We start from the raw sequence: 20171 nt of genomic DNA on the forward strand, positions 1-20171 counted from the left end.
CTGTATGTATCCCCAGAGCCTGGAGCAGTGGCTCCTAGTGGGATCTCATTTTATTTGTTGAAATGGGTGAAGTACATAAGTAAAGGTGTACCAGGCAAGGCAATAAGAATCTGTTCCTTGAAAAAAATAGTTGATTCCCGTTATTTACTGTAGTATAAAATCACTGTGGCAACTGGATTATCCAATACTGAACCATTGTTCCTTGGAGAAATACAAAGTTAGGTTCCCTCAAGCTTCTGGTCAAATTTTTGTCAACCTGATAATTTTGTTTTATGTGGGTTTCTGTTTAAGGACACCTTATTTAATATATATTGTAGGCTGGCAAGTTAGCTCACTTGGGAGAGTGCAGTGCTGATAACACCAAGATCAAGGGTTTAGATCCCTGTACTGGCCAGCTGCCCAAAAGAAAAAAAATACACACACACACACATACGTATTTGATTCATTAACATTAAACTCACAGCCAATGACACTTGTACCTGAACAAAGCTTATTAATGTGTATTAATGTGTATTAATGTGTAAGCACATCACAGCCTTCTTGTGCTGAGGAGCACTAGACAGCACTTCAGCACTGTGCTTGGGGGCCATTTTAAACAGCAAAATCACCAAGAAAAAACACAGAAATGAGAAAAATAGACACTAGACAACAAAGAGGACAGTTGTTTTACAGTCTGAGAACAAACAAGAAGGCAGAACATCGCCTTGTGCCACCTCAGCTGGGAGCGTGTGCTTCATGCAACTCTGTGCATGTCCATGGATGACTGTAAAAGCACCATGAGTATTGATTTGGGAGTTACAAATAAACTTTAGGCAAATTCACAAATACAGAATCTGTGAATAATGAGGATCCATTATATTTGAAAATAAGTTCTTTTCACCACTGATTTAATTTAGCAGGCCTGTGGATTTAAATAAAATTTACTATTTAATCAAAAGCCAGTTTTGTGTTTACCAGGTTTTCCTCTATGTCCCAGTTCTAGAATTAATAAAGCTCTAAGTCCAGCTCAGTTCCCCATTAAGGAACTTGATACCGGGTCTTACAACTAATTACAGGAGAGCCGAGACTGGAATCTGATTTTAAACTGATTTTCCTGAGGATCCCACCTCTCTGGGTCCCCATTATCTCCCCAGTACTTACCAAGATATCCAGCACTGCAGCAGTTGCCCAGTGCATATATTACAGTGAATGTAGTTGACCCTTCCTAGGATAGTTTCACTGCTTAGATGTAGCACTTGGGAGTAATAGCACCTCACCACTGAAACTGAATGCCATGAATGAGATTAACTCATTTTTAGATATGATCCAATGTAGGGAAATGTTTTTTTTTTTTTTAATGGTGTTTTGTAGAGCTAGGAGAGTATCTAAAATCTGGTCATAAGGTCCACTTGCAACCATCTGACCAATGTGTAAGGAGCTCTCTGCCTGTGCCAGGCAATGTTAGACCTGGGAGTGCAGCCGAGAATGGGCCAGACATGGCACAGCCCTGGGCCTAGCAGGGAGCTCTGCTGCTAAATGATGACCCAGATTCTCAGCAGTTGTGGGAACTGCCTGAGGCGAGAAGTAGCGGATATAACTGAGTGGGTGAGCACAGCCCCAAATGCTTATTTAACTGAGAAAGGGAGTCTGAAGAGAAGAGGCTGGACAGTGATGGAGGAAGAGCCTCATCCCCACGGCGCACACAGCCCAGCTGCCTGACTGAAGACATGAGGGTAGCGGCCTGCAGGGACCAGCCATGGAGATCATCCCTCCACTCCTGATCCACTGCTCACCAAGAAAGATTCTCATCATGGCTTGACATCCGCATTGATTCCCTGAGAGAAAGAGGACTGATCAGAGAACACGAGGGTCTGGCCTTTGGGGAAATGATTTTTACTGCACATAGTTGACGTTTCGTGTTTTGTGTCTGTCCCTCCTGACTGTGGTTGGCCTAATGTCTGAGTACTGCCATGTACCGGGCACTGTTCCAGCTGGAGATACATTAGTTGATAAAAACAAGCAAAGATCTCTCCCTCCAGCATGGGCAGGGTCCTCCTGATTGGGCCTGTCACTGAGGGATCCAGGAAGGGCTTGGTGCCTCATCTGAGATGCTCTCAGGCCCAGAAGCTGCAGAGTGGGTTCCTCATTCTGGCATCTCCCCAGTTGTGTGTATCACTTGTATGTGTTCTTTTTGAATAAAGTTTACTTGCTGCTGCAGGAATGAAGTGAGTATGATTTGTGTCAGCTGGCTGGGTGAAAGCGACTGTGAATTAATGATAATGAGTTTAGAATCGGGCGCTTGAATTTACTGCCTATTCCGTTCTAAGTTAATAGCAAAATCCTATAACTTTTTGTTTCTGCAAATATGGTATGCCACTTTGGGTATGTACATGACTTTTTAGTTAACATCAATATGTTAGTAGCTAGGCTAGTACTCAGCACATCAGGCTGTCAGATCCTTGTTGAAATGATTGATAGTTTGCATTTTCCTAGGAATAGTTGTCTTAATAAAGTAGGCCTTCAGATCTTACTCTTTCACTTTATCTAGCAGTTTGACTAGGAAGTATGTTTTTAAGTTACACCATTTAAATCCAGCAACAGAGCTTATTTAAAGGAATCCCTTTAAGTAGTTCTATAATTTGTCTTATGCAAATTTTCATATAAGGACATTCTTATTTATATTGGCAACATTCCTGAGGCTGCAGATAACAAAATTTCCAGACCCCCTGGCCTGTCTTGTGCCACTCTGCTGGGGTTTCTGCAGCACAGTCACCTGACCAAAGGCCCCCTGTGTACCCCCATAGTGCTGTGCTCTGCTTTACCTGTTACTTAGGCATGTGTTGGTTTTGTGAGCAGATTGTGCCTGTTGCCATGGAGCTGTATCTATTCATGTATGTACTTTCCTTTTCCAATTTCAGCTGATACTGAAGATGTGTGCATTGTAGAAAGATTGTTCTCAAGCAGCTTAGTGGCCATCGTTAGCCTCAAAGCTCCTAGGAAGCTAAAGGTTTGCCACTTTAAGAAAGGAACTGAGATTTGCAACTACAGCTACTCTAATACGATATTGGCTGTGAAGCTGAACAGACAGGTGAGTGACGCTCTTGTTTGAATCAAACTGCCAAGTGCGCTCTGCACCATCTCTGTGTCTTCAGGATGGCCATAGAGTTGATATTATAATTTTTTTTTTTAACTTACTACCTTCTTTTGCTTTTATAAATGTTGCTTTTAAAAAATCCATTAGACTCTTTTTTTCCTTTTTTAAATTGTTAGTTTAACTTTTAATTTAAGATGAAGGGCTTACTGCTTTTTTGTATCTTCCCCAAAACTTAACAAGAATGTCTGGCACAGAGTATGGACTTGGTGAATAGCACTTTGAGTTTATTTCATGAAACTATCTCCTGGCTTGTGCTTGCTCACAAAACAACGGCACTGACCAGAAGCTCCTTCAGCATTTTCTGTTTACAACAGTGTTCTATTCAGAGCAGGCTAATTGAGCTGCTAGTTACAGAATGTAAATTACAACAAAGGGTTGCCAGATCCTCTGAGATTGGTGACCGAATAAAGTAGTAACCGTGGAGGCCCTCTTATCTTATGTGATTGAAACTGGAACTTTGGCTGTTAACTGAGAAAGTTGGTTAAAGTGGGAAATTACAGGACACAACATCTTAAATATTTTTAAAGTTTAAAACATAAATGTATATTCATGTTCAACTAACATGGAGCCATCTATGTTTGTGCCAAGTCATCTTTCTTGCATAAATCGTCCCCTTGATGCATTATCTAACATTCATTTTCTTTAAAATGGAGCAAGAACTGGCAAAGTAATGAGTGCAGAATAAAATTTTATGTTTTTAAAAAATCCCTAGGCTTTTATTTTCATCTTACACATGCCTCATTCAATATCAGTTTTTAAAAGCAACTTATCTTTACCAAATCTATCCAAAGCACATTTTTCTCAGCTGTAGCTTATCAGTTTATGTAATACTGAATTAAATCGGCTTGTTAGAATCCTAGCACAGCTGGCATCCTCAGTCTTCAAGCAAGCACTGCTGGCTCTGGACCCCCTTTGATTGGCAGTGGAAAGCCACCTGCATCCTCTACGCCTCACAGATCCTGTCTGTGTGGTGTTCTGAAAAGAATTGAGAGCATCTTAATCAAATCTGGTTAAGTGAAGATTGGGAGCATGTGTTGTACTGGGAATTTCTTCATATTTGGTTTGTTTGTTTTTCATCTCTCTTTTATAGAGGCTAATAGTATGCCTGGAAGAGTCTCTGTATATACACAACATTCGGGATATGAAGGTACTGCATACAATCAGGGAGACCCCCCCAAACCCTGCAGGTAAATTAATTTGTGTGAAAAGAATCCTATTTTTCTGATTTTTGCCTTTTAAAGATAGCTATAGGTGAGAGAGATTTTTCTCTCTTTATAGGTTCCACAGAAGAGACATTTAAAAAGTGTTGATCTTAAATGAAGCTGCCTTCCTACTGATACTAGTCTTTTGACCATATACACTCATTGGTTTGACCAGCTTTCAATTTTGAGGTTGCTGATCAGTTCATACCAAAGGCCTTTAATCTGTTTATAATACTGGTATCACCTGAGGTGGTGGTATGGGGGTGTAGAACTTAAAAAAAAAAAATCAGCAAACAAGGTTGTAACAGCTATTTTTGGTTTATCCATGCCTTGTTAAATAGTGCTAAACTATATCTACAACCAAGAAGGATTTATCTGAGATTCAACTGCGTTTTGTTCTCCGTGTGTTGTTCACAGGTTTGTGTGCATTGTCCATAAACAATGACAACTGTTACTTGGCGTATCCAGGGAGTGCAACCATCGGAGAGGTGCAGGTCTTTGATACCATTAATTTGGTGAGGTTCCCTTTGTATTTGGATAGCTCTTTAAAATGTATCTTTTTTTCTGAAAATGAGTGCTGTGGTGTCTTTGATGTCCTGATTTCCATGGCTCAGCAATAACAGTTCTCGCTGCTGCTCTCTTTAGTGGCAAAGCAGGCATACTTAATTCAGCCTCCACAAGTGCTGAGCACATAGCGCTGTGAGTGTTTGAAGGAATGTAGAAAACTTCATGGATAAATTGCTTTGCTTTTTTTTAAAACCAGAGCAGCATTTCCTTGGGCCCCCAGCCCCAGTAACTCAAGTGGATTTGATATTTGCAGTGACTGTAATGGTATTTTAGTAATAGCTGACTGGCATTTTCAGCCTAATAACCAAATGGCAGCACAGGGGTAGAGGCTGTCACTATGTGGCAGTCATGTTTGATCGGTTTCCCCTTTTCAGAGAGCTGCAAACATGATCCCGGCTCATGACAGTCCTTTAGCAGCATTGGCTTTTGATGCAAGTGGAACCAAACTTGCCACTGCTTCCGAGAAGGTAAGTCTGCTGTGGCCCAGGAGAAAACTAGTTCAAAGATTTCAACAAACTTTTTCAATTCTGTTCGCACAGCCAAGTTATTTAGCAAACAAATTTGTAGATCGACCAAGTCACACAGAAGCAAAGGTAACAACCTGCTTGTCAGGCTGTAGAGTATGCTGCCATGGAACGGGTTAGGCACACCCATGCCATTGTCTAATGAGAGCAAATGCGTGGCTGTGGCAGAAAATACAGACGTGTGCAGAGGAGACAAGAACACCATTTGTAACCGTGCCTCTGACCCTGTGTGTTTTTCTTTTTTTGCTTTTTGGGTTTTTTGGCGGCTGGCTGGTATGGGGATCTGAACCCTTGACCTTGGTGTTACAACACCACTCTCTGACCAACTGAGCCGACCACCCAGCCTGTGCTTTTCAATTATGAAACTGACATATGTGATGGTAAGGAACATAGGAAATAATAAAAAGTGTGAAAAAGCAAAGACATAATTCTATCCAGCTCATGTGAGTACATTTCAGTGTATTTCATTTTTTTCTGTTTATTGAACAAAATTGGAACCATACTGTATGTATAATTATTCTTTTTTCACTCTGCATAATAATGTATTTCTCCATTTAAAAACACTTTTAATGGCTGTACAATATTCAATAGTGATTTCCTTAAACATTATCCTATTGGAACTTTTGTTTCCAATATGTTGCTGTTATAGCTATCAATTTATTTAAGTCATATATAAATCTTTTATGTATATTTCTAATTTTTAAGAGATTCTAGTAAGAATTATTTCTGGGTTAAAGGATGTGGCCTTTTTCAGACCCCTTCATGCACATCCCTTCAGTTTGCAGCTCTTCTCCCTTTGCCTCCACAACACGGAAGGGTCCTCATTTCCTCTGACTTGGGCTGCTACCTCTTTTTCTTTTGCTGCTACTCTTTTCCTTTTGCTGCTCCTCTTTTCCTATAAGTTCCATCTTCTTTTCTTCTGTCTTGGAGATCTGATTGCCTTTGTTCGTCTCTTCTGAGCAGTACTGCTCTTCAGCTGTCTACTGATGAATTTTACTTTGATTTTGATTTAATTTTACATCTCACTGAAATTCCAAAATAGCCTCTCCTCCCAAGTCACCTCTCCCCTCCAACCAACCAACCAACCAACCAAATACAGTACAGTAAAAAGGAGGCTCACTTCTTTAACTTTCCTACATGGGCCTTTGTTCTTGAATCTCATACCTACCTTCTACATAATAATGGTATTACCTTTTATGGATCACTTCTTGTGTCATGAATTATACTGGATTCTTTATATTCATTACCTCATTTGATCCCCTCAGTAAGGTAAACATTTTTTCATTTTATAGTGAGGGCTCAAAGAGGTTAAGTCATGTGCCCAGGGTTGCCCAGCTGGAGTGAACTCCAAGCCTGACTTTGCTTTGAATTGTGCTAGACTACCACAGTGTCACCTTGTCCTTTTCTTCTTCTTTGGCAATATCAAAATAGCCAGGAAATTCTCTGGCCTCTTGATCATCAAAGTCTCACCACTGTTTTTTCTTAGCTCTTAGTAAGGCCCTAAAGCACTGATGGAATTTCAAGGCCAGTAAAATAGAATAATTTTTTTCTGGACTATGAGGAGCAAATGCTTGATTTCCTTTTGCACAGAATCCTTAGTCTGTGGGATTAGACCATCATTGCTTTCTCAACCCGGCTGCGGCCCTACCTAGGTATATGGCTTAATCCTGCTTTCAAGGAACTCGCAGACATGCAGGCGTACAGTGATGAAACAACTCTTAATTAGTATTGCGCAGTAGATATGCCATTAAAAAAGTTATGTGTAAATCTAAGTTTAGGCTATAAAGGACAAAACGTTTGCCTTGATTATTGTTGTATATGTGTGCATAAAATAATTTTATCTTCCAAATTCTCAAGAGTTACAAACTTCGTTGGTGTCCTTCCATCCAAAGAGAGCCACTATCTTTAAACACAGTTTTCTCAAATGAACCTATTTTATCTACAGCCTGATTTTTTTTTTTTTTTCTTTTTTTTCTTTTTTAAGATGACTGGTAAGGGGATCTTAACCCTTAACTTGGTGTTGTCAGCACCACGCTCTCCCAAGCAAGCCACCAGCCAGCCCTACAGCCTTATTTCTAATGGCTGTATAGTATCCCACTCTATGAATTTACTATAATTTATTTAAACAATTTCTTGGTGTTCTACATTTAGGTCACCTGCCATATTTTTTTTTTTTTTTTTTACTATTTATAAACATGTCAGATATTCTTAACAGTTTTTCTGTTTAACAGTTTGAACCTTCTACTGTTGGTGTGAGGTTGAATGTTAAATAATTCCTACTACGCCCCAGATCTGAAATGCTATCTGTTTTAAGGTTTTCCATTTTGTTCTATCAGTCTGTTTCTTTTAGTGCTGTTTTAGTACTATCATTTGATAGTATTCTTTTGATGTTCAGACATTGAAAGTCCTGCTCATCTTTATTTTCTTGTCTGCTTTATTTATTCTCCAGATGTTTCTGTTCTGTCTCACCCACCCACAGATTCAGTTAACTTGTTTGGGGGAAGGAAGTAGAGGAGTGGTAGGGAAAGTTAGCATCTTCAAAATATTTTATTTTGAAGCAGGGAAATGCTATATTTCACCATGTATTCATATTTTCTTTTGTCTTAGTAAGAGTTTTCTTAATACACATCTTACCATTTTGTAAGTCTGGAATAATTATCCCTTTTAAGGCAGTTAAGCAAGATTTTCAGCTGATCAGTTCTCTTGATTAGTAACTCAATTTAAAGTGGGAGGAAAGGACCTCAGTGGGCCCTGCAGCCTCGTCAGGCCATAGTATTAATCAGTACTTCCCAACATGCAGTACTGGGAAGGTTTTTATTTAATAGTTTAAACTTATAAATGACTTAGAAAAATAGAACTATTCCATATTTGACTTCAAGGCTAGTAACGTTTAAATAATAAGCTAAAGTTGGTTGATTTAAAGAAAAGATTTAATATTAAGTAAACCACAGATTAGGGGAATTTTTTCATATTCCTGCGGCAAAAAGGGTGGGGTGATGTGTACGAGGCCCCCTGGGGAGCTGGGTGCAGAGGAGAGGACCTCAGAACTCCATCTTGGCCCAGGGCAGAGCTGTTGCTGGGAACATGTCACGTGGCCATTAGTAGTCTGATGTGAAAGTAATAGGAAAAGTCTATTTTTACTCAGCTAAAATTCTTTTTTCTTTTTTTCCCCATCACAGGGTACTGTAATTAGGGTATTTTCCATTCCAGAGGGACAAAAACTCTTTGAGTTCCGGAGAGGAGTTAAGAGGTAAAGTGTATAAATCTCAAAAATTGACTCTGGAGGTTATACTTGGATTTTCGTTTTATATTATCCGTGACCAAGAAAGTGGAAACTTAAACACCAGGAAGATCCCAGTTAAAGACAAAAGCATTTTCAGTCGAGCTGGATTACCAGTTGAGATTTTGGAGTCAGTCTCATCATTGGAGGGAGGTAAAGAACATTTTTATAAAAGCAAACTGCGTTCTCATTTGCCTGGGATCCTACCTGAATGTAGAGTGATGGCCAGATAGCCCGAGAGTTTGGAAAAACTCACATAATAAGGCCCAGTGCTGCTGTCTGGTCCCACGTGGCTCCTCGGCCTGCTCTGAGGTTGGAGGATAATGACCTCATCTTGTTGGCATACTCTCTTTGCTCTCTACCTCTGAGAACCTCTACCCAGTTCCCCTTTCACCCATAGCAAATAGCCTTGGCTCTTTCTTTAAAAAGAAAACTAGGAATCACCTACCCCACCCAGTCTGCCAGCCTTCCTGCATCTGTATTTATTAGCACTCCCTCCCTGACTCCTGCTTCGGAGGTGGGAATGCCCCTCCACCATGTGGAATAGCAGAACAGGGGAGAACTTGGGGCTCCAGAGCCTAGTGCTTTGGCCCAGATCCTGGGCCACCATTTGTAGCCCTGTGGCATAGGGCAGCATTGCTTAGCTTCTTAGTCTCTGGTTCCTCATCTCAAATGGGAATGTAATAAACAGGACCTGCCTCCTCAAGGCTGGTCATTGAACAGGAGATGCTTGGGGCTCAGGAAGGATTCAGTAACCTGTAACTGTCCCCTCCTGCCCCCTCCCCCATTCCCCAACTTCTCTGGGAACCTCTAGCTGTCTGCTGTCACCTCCCTCTCTAATATGGGATCGTCCCAGCAGATGGAGCAGACATGCCTTAGTGTCCCCATCTGAAAGCCAAAGCCAAAATGCCATGGCCCCTTCCAGTTACTGCCTCATTATTTCCCTTGGTCTTTTTTTTTTTTTTTTTTTTTTTTTTGTCTTTTTCGTGACCGGTACTCAGCCAGTGAGTGCACCAGGCATTCCTATATAGGATCTGAACCCGCGGTGGGAGCGTCGCTGCGCTCCCAGCGACGCACTCTCCCGAGTGCGCCACAGGGTCGGCCCTTCCCTTGGTCTTCTTACACCACGCCTTTGTAGATTCTTCTGCTGCTGCTGCTACTTCTGCTATTTCCTCTTTCTTTGTCCAGTTTCTGCCTGAGAGCCTCTCCTCACCCCACGCTGTAAAGCTCCACACCCTTGCCAAGCCATGTTGTCTATGTGTGTGCTGCAGACCCTAAGTCTAGATGCCTAGCCCGGCTTCTTTCCTGAGGTGGACCCATTTTTCTCCTGCCCACTGGATGTTGGGCACTTCAGAGAGCCAAGCCAAAATGTGCCCCGTCTGCTCATCGTCCCTCACACCACTGGCCACCTCCCCAGTACCAAGCCAGAGGTACTCGGCTTTGCTTCCTTCCATCCATTTCAGGCATGCAGTTAGTTCCTGGTTGTGTCAATCTCCTGTGACGTCTCCCACTTCTCCCTGCACACCCCTCCCAGTCCCCATCACTGTCTGTGTAACCTCATGCTCTCCCTGGTTTCTGCTGTTGGCTCCTTTAGGCCATTCTTCAGACTTGAACCCAGGCTGTTCTTTGAAGATGTAAATATAATTAGATCACACTCCCCCACCTAAAACCTTTCACTGCCTTCCTCTGACCTGTAGGATTAACTCCAGACTCCTTACTGTGATTCCCGAGGCCTTGTGACCTCTGGCTCTTCCTTTCCAGCCTCAGCGTACTTCACATTCCCTGTGCTCATTTCAGCCATGATGTGTGTTCCGCTCCTCAGCAGAGTGGATCTCTTTTCTTCACTGGGGTCTTTCATGTGTGTTTCCTGTACTTGGTGCTCGGAGTGACATACCTGGTGGCCTGGCCAACTCTGTAAGCCCTCAGCATCTGAGTCGAGTATCTCCCTCAAGGGGGCCCTTTCTTGACCCTCACACGGGTTAAATCCCTTCACTCTACGCTTCTCTAGCGCCTTCCACTTGCACTTTTTAGCTCTCCTTTGCTTGTAGCAAATTTAATATCTATACTACCCACACACACCCCTCACCAGCAGCTCCAGTAAAGTGAGAACCATTCCTGTCTAATTCATCCCCAGAGCCTAAGTACAATGCAGAGTATGTTGTAAACACTCAGTAAATGTTTATTGCATTGACTAAAACCCCTAACTGTTATTGATTGGGCTGAAAGTAAAAGTGCCTTGTATTCTTAGGGTTATGAGAAAACTCACATTTATTTAATGGCTTTGGGATTTTTATAGTGATTTTTAAGATAGATTATAGAGACTTAGCATGTTGAAAGTTTTGCTCAGCTCTTACACATTATCAAGGTTGCTGATTTACCCTCTGGTGTGGTAAGAACTGCTGTAATTTAAATTATTGGGGCTTTTTACTAATCTTAGAACTATAAATCCATCCTAATTCAGCTAAAAATGGTTTAATGAAATCCTGGTTCTCTTGTTATTTGGAATTATAAAGAAAATTAGCCGGTTTAAGGATATATTAAAGAATTGCTCTTACTTGGTATTACTTTTCAAACGTTTCTTCTCAAGAAAATTTTTGAGTAGATGGCTGGACAGGAATGAAAATGTTATCAGTAATCCAAGTGTGCCTATGATGGAAGCTTTTCTTCTTTGTCACTCAGTTACAAATCCCTGGAGAAGCGTAGTAGTCCCTCTCGCCAGTGTTTACGGCGACAGTGGAAACTCGGGCCTCCTTTGGCATGCTCACTCTCTCCCCAGGTGTGTGAGCATCTGCTCGCTGGCCTTCAGCATGGACGGCATGTTCCTCTCTGCGTCCAGCAACACCGAGACCGTGCACATCTTCAAACTTGAGACTGTGAAAGAAAAGTGAGTTGCAAAGACACATTTGTTTAAAAAAATACAAATCACTTTGTCCCCACTGACTGCATGAAAACGTAAGCACAGAGCTTTTCTGCCCTTGGACATTATTGGCCAATGTATATCCTGGAGCTTGCCCTGGAACAAGTGCCACTAAATCCAGGCTCAGCTGTCAGGGTTGTCCCCTTTCAGATGACGCTCTAAGGCGGGAAGCACTCAGGAGAACAAGGCCTAGCGTGAGACAGGAAGGGTCCCATCGGGCCTCTGCAGGTCAGTACACAGATGCCCTCCTCCCACCCATTGCAAACAGAGGCGTCTGTGATTGCTCTGCTCCCTGAATGAGTACTGTGTCCCTAACTTGCCCCCGCAAGCAAAGGGGTGGGCTGGCTTCCGTTTTTAAAGCCGATGATTTAAATTATATATTACTTAATGAATATATGTGATGAAGGGGTAGTCTTTTATCTCAAATTTTAAAAAAGAGTACCTCACTACAATCAACATGGTTTGTTTATACTGTGCAGTGTTCAAAGGAATATTTGAGATAGCTTATAGTACATCCAAAGATGAACAACAGCAGAACTGGGCTATGGGAAAATAACAATTTGAGCCTTGTATTCAAGGTGTTTGTAGACTTCCTTTCACAAAGATATAGTGGTGGGCCATCATTTTGGCCCTGAATGTCCTCACATTTGCTACAAAAGGGGGACCTGATCATCTTCCCTAACCTAAAATGGCTGTTGGCAGGATGTTGGCTCCTCCTGTTCTGGAAACTGAGACCCCTCTCTGACCTTCCCAGCAGATGCTCCATAACTTCCCCAGGGCCTTCAGCATCAACTTGTTTATTTCTAACCTTTTTTTTTTTTTTTTTACAAAAAAAGATGACCGGTAAGGGGATCTTAACCCTTGACTTGGTGTTGTCAGCACCACGCTCTCCCAAGTGAGCTAACTGGCCATCCCTATATAGGGATCTGAACCCGTGGCCTTGGTGTTATCAGCACCACTCTCCCCCAAGTGAGCCACGGGCTGGCCCTCCAACTTTTTTTTTTTTTTTTTCCCTTCATAAAGTCTGGAGGATTTTGCTTTCAGTTTCAGGGCTGTCTTTGTGTGAGTGGGTTGTGGTAATAGTCACAGTGAAGAATCCAGCTTCATGTGTCTGGTGATATTTCCTTCTAGGCCACCAGAGGAACCCACCACCTGGACTGGGTACTTTGGGAAAGTGCTCATGGCTTCCACCAGCTACTTGCCTTCTCAAGTGACAGAAATGTTCAACCAGGGCAGAGCCTTTGCCACAGTCCGCCTACCATTCTGTGGCCACAAAAACATCTGTTCACTGGCCACGTGAGTAGAGATGGCGCTTGTCCCCTTCCCCTCGTGGCTTGTTCCAGAGCACAAGAGGCAAGGTTTTATGATCCCTGCCATGTTTCTCTTGACTCGAGAATAATGTGGAGCTCTAAGTTAGAACTTTAATTTAATCAAAAGTTATGTGGAAGTGGAAAGAACTAAAACGTGCATCTTTGCAAATACTAGACTTGAATGCTTTCTCTGTGGTGTTTTAATTCCAAAAAATTTTCTTCTTTCAGTTTGTGTTGAGAATATTTAGTGTTGATGAAAAACATTAAGTCAAACTGTGTGAAATTGCCAGTATTTAACCAGGGCCTTGACATTATGTGCACCAGGCAACACGGTGGTGTGAGTGGGCTTGTCCATTCACATGTAGGTAATGTGTCGAACACATAAAACTAAATTTGTGATCATTTTGGTAGAGTTTCTTCTCTAGCCCTGCCAGAGGTGAGAGTGCTGATTGAATAAGATGCTTTTTGTGAAAGTTGTGGTCTAGAATGTGGCTGCTTTTTATTCTCACCAGGATTCAGAAGATTCCCCGGTTGCTGGTGGGAGCCTCTGACGGCTACTTGTACATGTACAACCTGGACCCCCAGGAGGGCGGCGAGTGTGCGCTCATGAAACAGCACAGGTGCGCGTGCCCACCGCCTGCGCTCTGCTGCCCCGCGTGGCTGTCAGGTGGCTGTTTGGGCGCCCTTGTATGTTTGCTCATTTCCTTGAAAACCAGTGACGTAAAGGGACAGATTCCAGTGTGCTGGCTTGTGCTGTTTAGGAGATTCACTTTCCCTGATTCTGCCCTGTGACTGGGGGACATGGACTACTGTTGGCAGCAGACTCCTGCTCTCCTGCACCTCTCTGCAGGCTTCCAGCTTAGTGACTGGGCAGAGACGGGAGAGGAGAGTGGCCAGTGCAGTAGCATTTGTTCTTGCCTGTGGCGAGTAGAGCAGAGTCCGGGCCTTCTTGTAAGGGCAGAGCTTAACATTTTGAAAGAAAGGAATAATGCAGCATGGTGTCCTCTGCAATGTAGGGCAGTTTTGGTGAGCCTGCTCTCACTGTGAGATACAGGTTGTCTCTTTGAAAGCAGAAGAGCATTTTTAATTGGGAGATAGTATAGTTTGACTTTCTGTTTTATACTTTTTTATCTTCCAAAAGTTCCAACAATGATACTATAATATTTTATAAAAGTATGGAGTGGAAGTGGGGGGTGATTTTTTAAAAATAGCTGATTGTATTTATGATCCTCTATTATAAGAATGAAATAAAACAAGATTGTCTCACTAGGTATAACTTTTTAAATCAGACTTTCCATTTAAGAATCTTCATGTAAAAATCTGAGTAAACAGATACTCAGGGGAATTATTTTAAAGTTGCCCCAGTATAATGAAGGCTTAGCGTTTCGTCTGGCGAGTTTCTTGTCATTCTCTCCTTTCTCCAGGTTGGATGGCAGTATGGAGACAGCCAGTGAAATCTTAGACTCTGCCTCTCACGACTGCCCCTTAGTAACTCAGACATACAGCACAGCTGTAGCAAAAGGTACTTATGTGCCTTCGTCTCCGACAAGACTTGGTAAGGGGCATGACACACACCTAGAAGGTAATTTATGCTGACGGCCTCTGTGGGGTTCTCAGACTTTGTGCTCTCACCAGGGTTGTCCCCCTTCTACTTTTGACTGGAACAGGGAAGTGATTATTCTGAGAGTGGAGGCAAGCTTTTGTAAACTGGTGTTTTGGGAATCTCTCAAGAATGAGTAATAGCCATCATGATTCAGACTACTTTGGGTGCATATGAATTGTGTCCGGCTGCCACCTCTCATCTAAAATATTACCCTAAAAACACTGCCAGGTGTTTGTCCTCAGTCTTTGCCCTCCCACCTGTTCATTCAGCAAATATGTATTGAATACCCCTTTCACCCCAGGGACCCTGCAGGTGTGGAGGCTGCAGTGTGAACAGGCTGTAGGGGCCTGTGTTTAAGAGCCCTGGCTGGGTACTCAGGATCATTCAGGCCAGGGTCACTTCACTTCATGAGCCATCTTTCTCAAAAAACCCCAAGTTGCACTCGAGTGGGAGATCCTGTGGCTTTGCTCCCACATGAGATTGTACTTGCTCGCAGTTTAAATGAGATAGCCCTTTCAGTTACATGAAGCACTGAATGTCTTGTAGCATTATTTTTGAACCTCCTATATAAACCAGTTGGAGAATTAGTACATCCTTTATAAATCAGGTGGAGGATTAGAACATCCTTTATGAAAAGGTGGAGAATTTGGACATCCTATATAAACTACTTGGATTAGAACACCCTTTATAAACCAGTTGGAGAATTAGAACATCCTATATAAACCAGTTGGAGGATTAGAACCTCCTTTATAAACCAGTTGGAGAATTAGAACATCCTACGTCAACCAGTTGGAGAATTAGAACACCCTACGTAAACCAGTTGGAGAATTAGAACACCCTAGATCAACCAGTTGGAGAATTAGAACACCTTATATCCACCAGTTGGAGGATTAGCACACCCTTCGTTCACCTGTTGGAGGATTAGAACACCCTTCATCAACCAGTTGGGGAATTACTTTGATTCTCCCTGTTTGCTGTAGAAAATTTTCCCCTCGTCTATGAGGAAGCCCCTGTTTACTGTGCAGGCATTGTTTTGATATTTATGAATTTCGGAGAATAAATGACTTCATCTTGAGGTGCCTAAGTCTGCAAAGACATTGTTAGTCAGAAAAGTGATTAAAATTCAGTGTTAGTATGGGCTGCAGTTTATAAACTTACACTAACGTTTCCAAAATGCAGCCTCCAGTTGGTGTCACTGGGATTTGTATTTTGTTCCCAGCCCTCTGAGGGCGACTTGGTTGTCTCTCTGCAGCCTACACAGACGACCTGGGTGCTGTGGGCGGTGCTTGTCTGGAGGACGAGACCAGCGCCCTGCGCTTGGACGAAGACAGCGAGCATCCTCCCATGATTCTTCGGACTGACTGAACTTGACCTGTGAACTCTGACCCTGGAAGCAGAGAATACTGGCTTGACAGAGGACTTTGTGCATTGCTGCTATGAACTTTGACCTGAATTGGGAGAGAGGATGGCAGAGACTTTAATAAAAGATTGTAGTAGTAGTCTAACTTTCTCCTGTTGAGAAAATACATTGTTTTCACTTCAGTGGCTTTTCGTCCTGCTTATGAATTTTAGCTTTTTGTTCGTTTTCTCTTTTTGCCAAAATTAACTGTTTGGTGAAGCCCTCAAATCCTCCTTGCTTTGCATGCATGAATGTGCCAAGCCAGTGTAGGAGAGCTAGAAACCACTTTCTAACAAACTACAGTTGTGTGGTTTTTAATGTCTGTACATAATGATGAGCGTGCATAAGGCAATGTGGCATCGTGCAGAGTGTTCTGATTGTCAAAGCTGGTTCTCTGGTGACAGGTCCAAGGGCTGCCCCAGGGCTCACCGGTGGGCTGGGCAAATGACAGCCTCCGACAGGAGTCCTTTTCCCCAGAGCCCCACCTGCACCATTTCCCCTCCGTTTTATGTTATTAATTAAATTCTTTCCAAATTGGATTATTCTGGGATTTCTTTCTTGGTGGTCTTTTATTTCTGATCTTGTTTTCCATGTGGATATTGGAAGAAAGATAGTTTCTTTCTGATATTAAAAACCTTTTTGCTGACAGCAAGTGAACTTGAAAGATTGCTTGGTCTACCTGGAGCAAAGGAAAGTGATTTTGTTTGTATGATTAAATTATCTGTTCTTCTACTTTACTCTTCTTGTTGAATAACTGTGTGCTTTTTTTTTTTTTTAAAGGAAAATTTGTAGTTACTCCTATGCCCAAGAAAGCATAGAGTTAATTTGTGATGGAGATTTGAGTTGTCCTGTTACCCTGAGCTCCACTGTCTGTCAGGGGCTCTTTTTACCTGTGGTGGAAATAGTAGCAATAGAAACACGAGAGAGAAGTTGGCTGTGGACACCTACTTTACCAGGGTGATATGTGCCTTTTCTATTTTAATCCTATAAAATTTGTTCAACAAAGTGATGAGAGATTATGGTTGCAGGTTTCAGTATTTGCCTAGCTTCCTTTTTTGTTTTTACAGAATTGAAACAACCTCAAATACCTCAAACTCTGCATTCCAACCCAAGACATAGCAGTTAAAGTTTTGAGGGCATTTAAGTGGAGTTAATGGCATGAAAGATCATTTTAGATTGTTTGGAGTGGTGAAAATTTAAGGATAGAAATAAAAAAGCAAAAATGTTGTATTTGCCCGGCCTTTTCAGTTTTTCATATTTTTAAATAGCAGAAGGATCAGAGACATTTGTTTTTGGTCATTGTATCTTGATCATACTAGTTGAATAGCTTTTGAAGGGGAGTTGTCAGTTTAACTGAGCAGCCAAAGTTGAATGCTCCTCATACTTCTGGAGCTTCTTACCAAGTGAGGCTTGAAGGCGAAATCTTGATGCCTAGAGTCAGTTCTCACTGGGGCAGAAATCTCTGGAAGAGCCTGGTCATGGCAGCAACAGGAAGTTTTATCAGGCTGATGTGAGTGGTGGGAGTGTTTTTTAAAATCTTACGTGTGTCTGTCCTGGGTCCTTGTCAAAATGGGACCCCCGTCATGCAGTCTGATTCAGTGAGCATGTGCCGAGGCCAGAAGGACGAGAGGCACCAGGGCAGGACACAGTCATCACCTGCACCAGGTTCTTCTGTAGGGCCTGGAGAGTTCTCTCGCTGTCTCTCTAGAACACAGTGTTGGACCCCACCTCTTAGGAGGCACGTTTGGCCCAAGCGAGTGTTCACGGGGAAAAATTGTCCCAAGTGTACAGGATAGGTTTGGAACCTTGAGCTAGGGTTTCCTGGTAACCAAAGAGAGAACTGCATTTTAAGTTCTGAGTTAGAATATTACTAATTTTAGTGCCTGCTTGTTGACTTTTACTACATTTGTGGCATTTTGGGGGCTCGAGTCTTCTTTGCCCGGTTCTTTCATCTTTCCTTGGGATTGGTAGTGTTAGGAGATGTTGGGAACTCACTTCCCTCTTTCAGCCACAGTTTCCTCCACTTTAAGATGAAGCAGTTAGGAAAGGTAGCTTCTGGTGTCCTGTGGCTCCCTGCCATCCCCCATGGGTTGCCCTGGCAGACCACGGAAAGCCTTTTACTTGCCAGTGTCAGATCTAACCTGTGCACCCCAGAGAGAGACGGAAAGAGTTTGTGTGTTTGCCAACTAACTGTGTGAGGATTATTCACCCTCCGCTTTTTCTTTACCTGTTTCATTGCCACGAGCACCTGTTCCTCTGTGCTTGAACCCAAGCATCACCAGCAGGCCTCAGGCATGTGCAGGGGACAAGGGGAAAGAGGAGAGAAGCAGAAGCTGCCAGGCGGTCATTAGTAGAACTCTCACTACCAAGCCAGAAACCTAGAGGAGTGGGGGGTCTAAACCAGATGACACATGTGCTAATTCTAGCCTCCACACCAAGGTTAACTTTTTTATTATATCATATTTTTCCAAACGTCCAAAAAGATTATGGGGTGGGAGTAAGGAAACAAAACCCAGAAACTTATTTAATGGATTCGTGTGGATTAGGACCAAACCTTTTGTATTTTCTTAAGCGACAGAACCAAGGGTTGGATTGAGCTTGAAGTCAAAAAGAACTGAATTCAGTCCCTGATTGTATCTAACTAGCAGTGTGAGCATGGCAGGTCACCTGGGAGTCTCGGTCTTCTGAACTGTACAGTAGGAATAATCCCTACCTCACAGGGTTGTTGTGAGGTGCAATGTGACCATCTGTCCTGCAAGTGCCCAGCTCGGTGCCTGGCCAGCAGTGGGCATCAAATAAACACTAAAACAGAAACTGATCTTTTGGAATTAAATGCGTAATTTTTATTTAGTTCTGGTTCCTGAATACATAAGTGGGTGGGAAAGAGGTGAAAATAAGTCTGATACACATAATTCATGTTTGAAGTTACACGTAGATCTCTTTTATCCCTGCCTTTCCTATTCCTTAACACCGAGAACAATGAGTTGGCCTTGGAGGTGGTGTGCGTGAGAGACGTGCCACATCTTGCAAACCAAGCACCACCTGCTGTGACCATGCCAGGCTGTTCACCGCTGGGTCTGAGGCGGCAAGGACCCCAGGGCCTCCACCCTCATTCCAGAGTACACCTTTCTGGCCAGGATGGGATGTGACACCACCTTCTCTGCCGCCTCCTGGAGCAGCCTGGCCCTGACCCTCTGTCAGGAAACCCAGTGGCTTCATGGCTGCCATCCCTGCCAAGAAGTGAACTTGGCGTCTCTTTCTACTCCGTTTCATTTGTAGAGAGAAAAGGAAGAATCTTGTCTTCCCACAGCCAGCGGTGGGCGATGCACAGAAACAAGACTGGAAATGCTTTGGTCACAGCTTAGCAAAGAAAAATGGGACAGTGGGTGATGGCAAGCATGTTCCTTGCTAACCCCCATTGCCATTCTTGGTGTTGGTGATAGCGTTGACATAAAGATGGGCGTGAGTTTGTCTTTTGTCCCCAGCCCTAAATCTTTGTAGAGCCTACCTTTTGCATGCAGGTAATGACCAAACCCTTGTTTCAAATGTATATGTGACACTGTAACTAGCAGAGCTGGAAATCCAAATATATTATTTTACAAGTGTACTTAATGATTATTAAACTCAAGATGGACAGGTAGGTTGAACACTTGGTTTTAGTTCTATGGTGTCAGAGATGTAAAAATAAAGTGCACTAAAGCCATTGGTGTTCTGTTTGGGAAGAGTGCTTTGTATAAAATTCTTTTTTGTGTGACAAACTTATTTCTTATTGAAAGCATATAATGATAGCCATTTGCCAAGCCGACAGGTTTTTCTGATGTATGCTTTTGTTCTTGCCCAGGTCACAATCGTTGGCCTATGTTGTACCTTTCCTTCTGTGATTTTGTGGAGCACACGTAAAAAGTCTCTGGATTTTGAGGCATGCCCAGGCCCTTCTTATCCTTCACTGGCATCTGGCTGGGAACGTTTCTCATTTACAAACATTAAATCTTTTTAAAGCTCAGAATTTAAAGGGACTGTTTTGATTCCTCCTCCCTATACTGTTTCATTCTTTTACTGAGTTGTAGTTTAAATATATTCCTTTTTAGGTGAAGTTGTAGGTGCTGCCAGTGTGTGGGGGGGAGAGTGTGCATGCGCACGTGTCTGCCACGTGTAAATGTGCTTACTGATTACTTTCCTTACCAAATCTTGACTGCCAGCCCGTTGCTATTAGCATTTTGTAACTGCATGAAGAAA

The 20171-nt window shown here is 42.7% G+C and overlaps 1 protein-coding gene across 6 annotated transcripts in view; it reads left to right on the forward strand.

Moving 5' to 3' along the window:
• The window catches only part of WIPI2 (WD repeat domain, phosphoinositide interacting 2), a 44425-nt gene extending 25297 nt beyond the window's left edge, over positions 1 to 19128 (forward strand). Inside the window, exons 4-13 of one of the 6 annotated variants that reach the window (XM_063090959.1) lie at positions 2898 to 3067; positions 4224 to 4320; positions 4753 to 4850; positions 5277 to 5369; positions 8606 to 8676; positions 11483 to 11590; positions 12755 to 12919; positions 13446 to 13553; positions 14358 to 14455; positions 15789 to 19128. In XM_063090959.1, the coding sequence (XP_062947029.1) occupies positions 2898 to 3067; positions 4224 to 4320; positions 4753 to 4850; positions 5277 to 5369; positions 8606 to 8676; positions 11483 to 11590; positions 12755 to 12919; positions 13446 to 13553; positions 14358 to 14455; positions 15789 to 15901 (1121 nt within the window). In that variant the 3' untranslated portion in view covers positions 15902 to 19128. Of the gene's footprint in view, positions 1 to 2897; positions 3068 to 4223; positions 4321 to 4752; positions 4851 to 5276; positions 5370 to 8605; positions 8677 to 11482; positions 11591 to 12754; positions 12920 to 13445; positions 13554 to 14357; positions 14516 to 15788 lie in introns of all 6 variants that reach the window. The other 5 variants (XM_063090957.1, XM_063090962.1, XM_063090956.1 and 2 more) reach the window with 5 other exon arrangements.
• The last annotated feature ends 1043 nt before the right edge of the window (positions 19129 to 20171 follow it).

Source organism: Cynocephalus volans, chromosome 3 (genome assembly GCF_027409185.1).
Source record: "Cynocephalus volans isolate mCynVol1 chromosome 3, mCynVol1.pri, whole genome shotgun sequence".
Classification (NCBI taxonomy): Eukaryota; Metazoa; Chordata; class Mammalia; order Dermoptera; family Cynocephalidae; genus Cynocephalus; species Cynocephalus volans.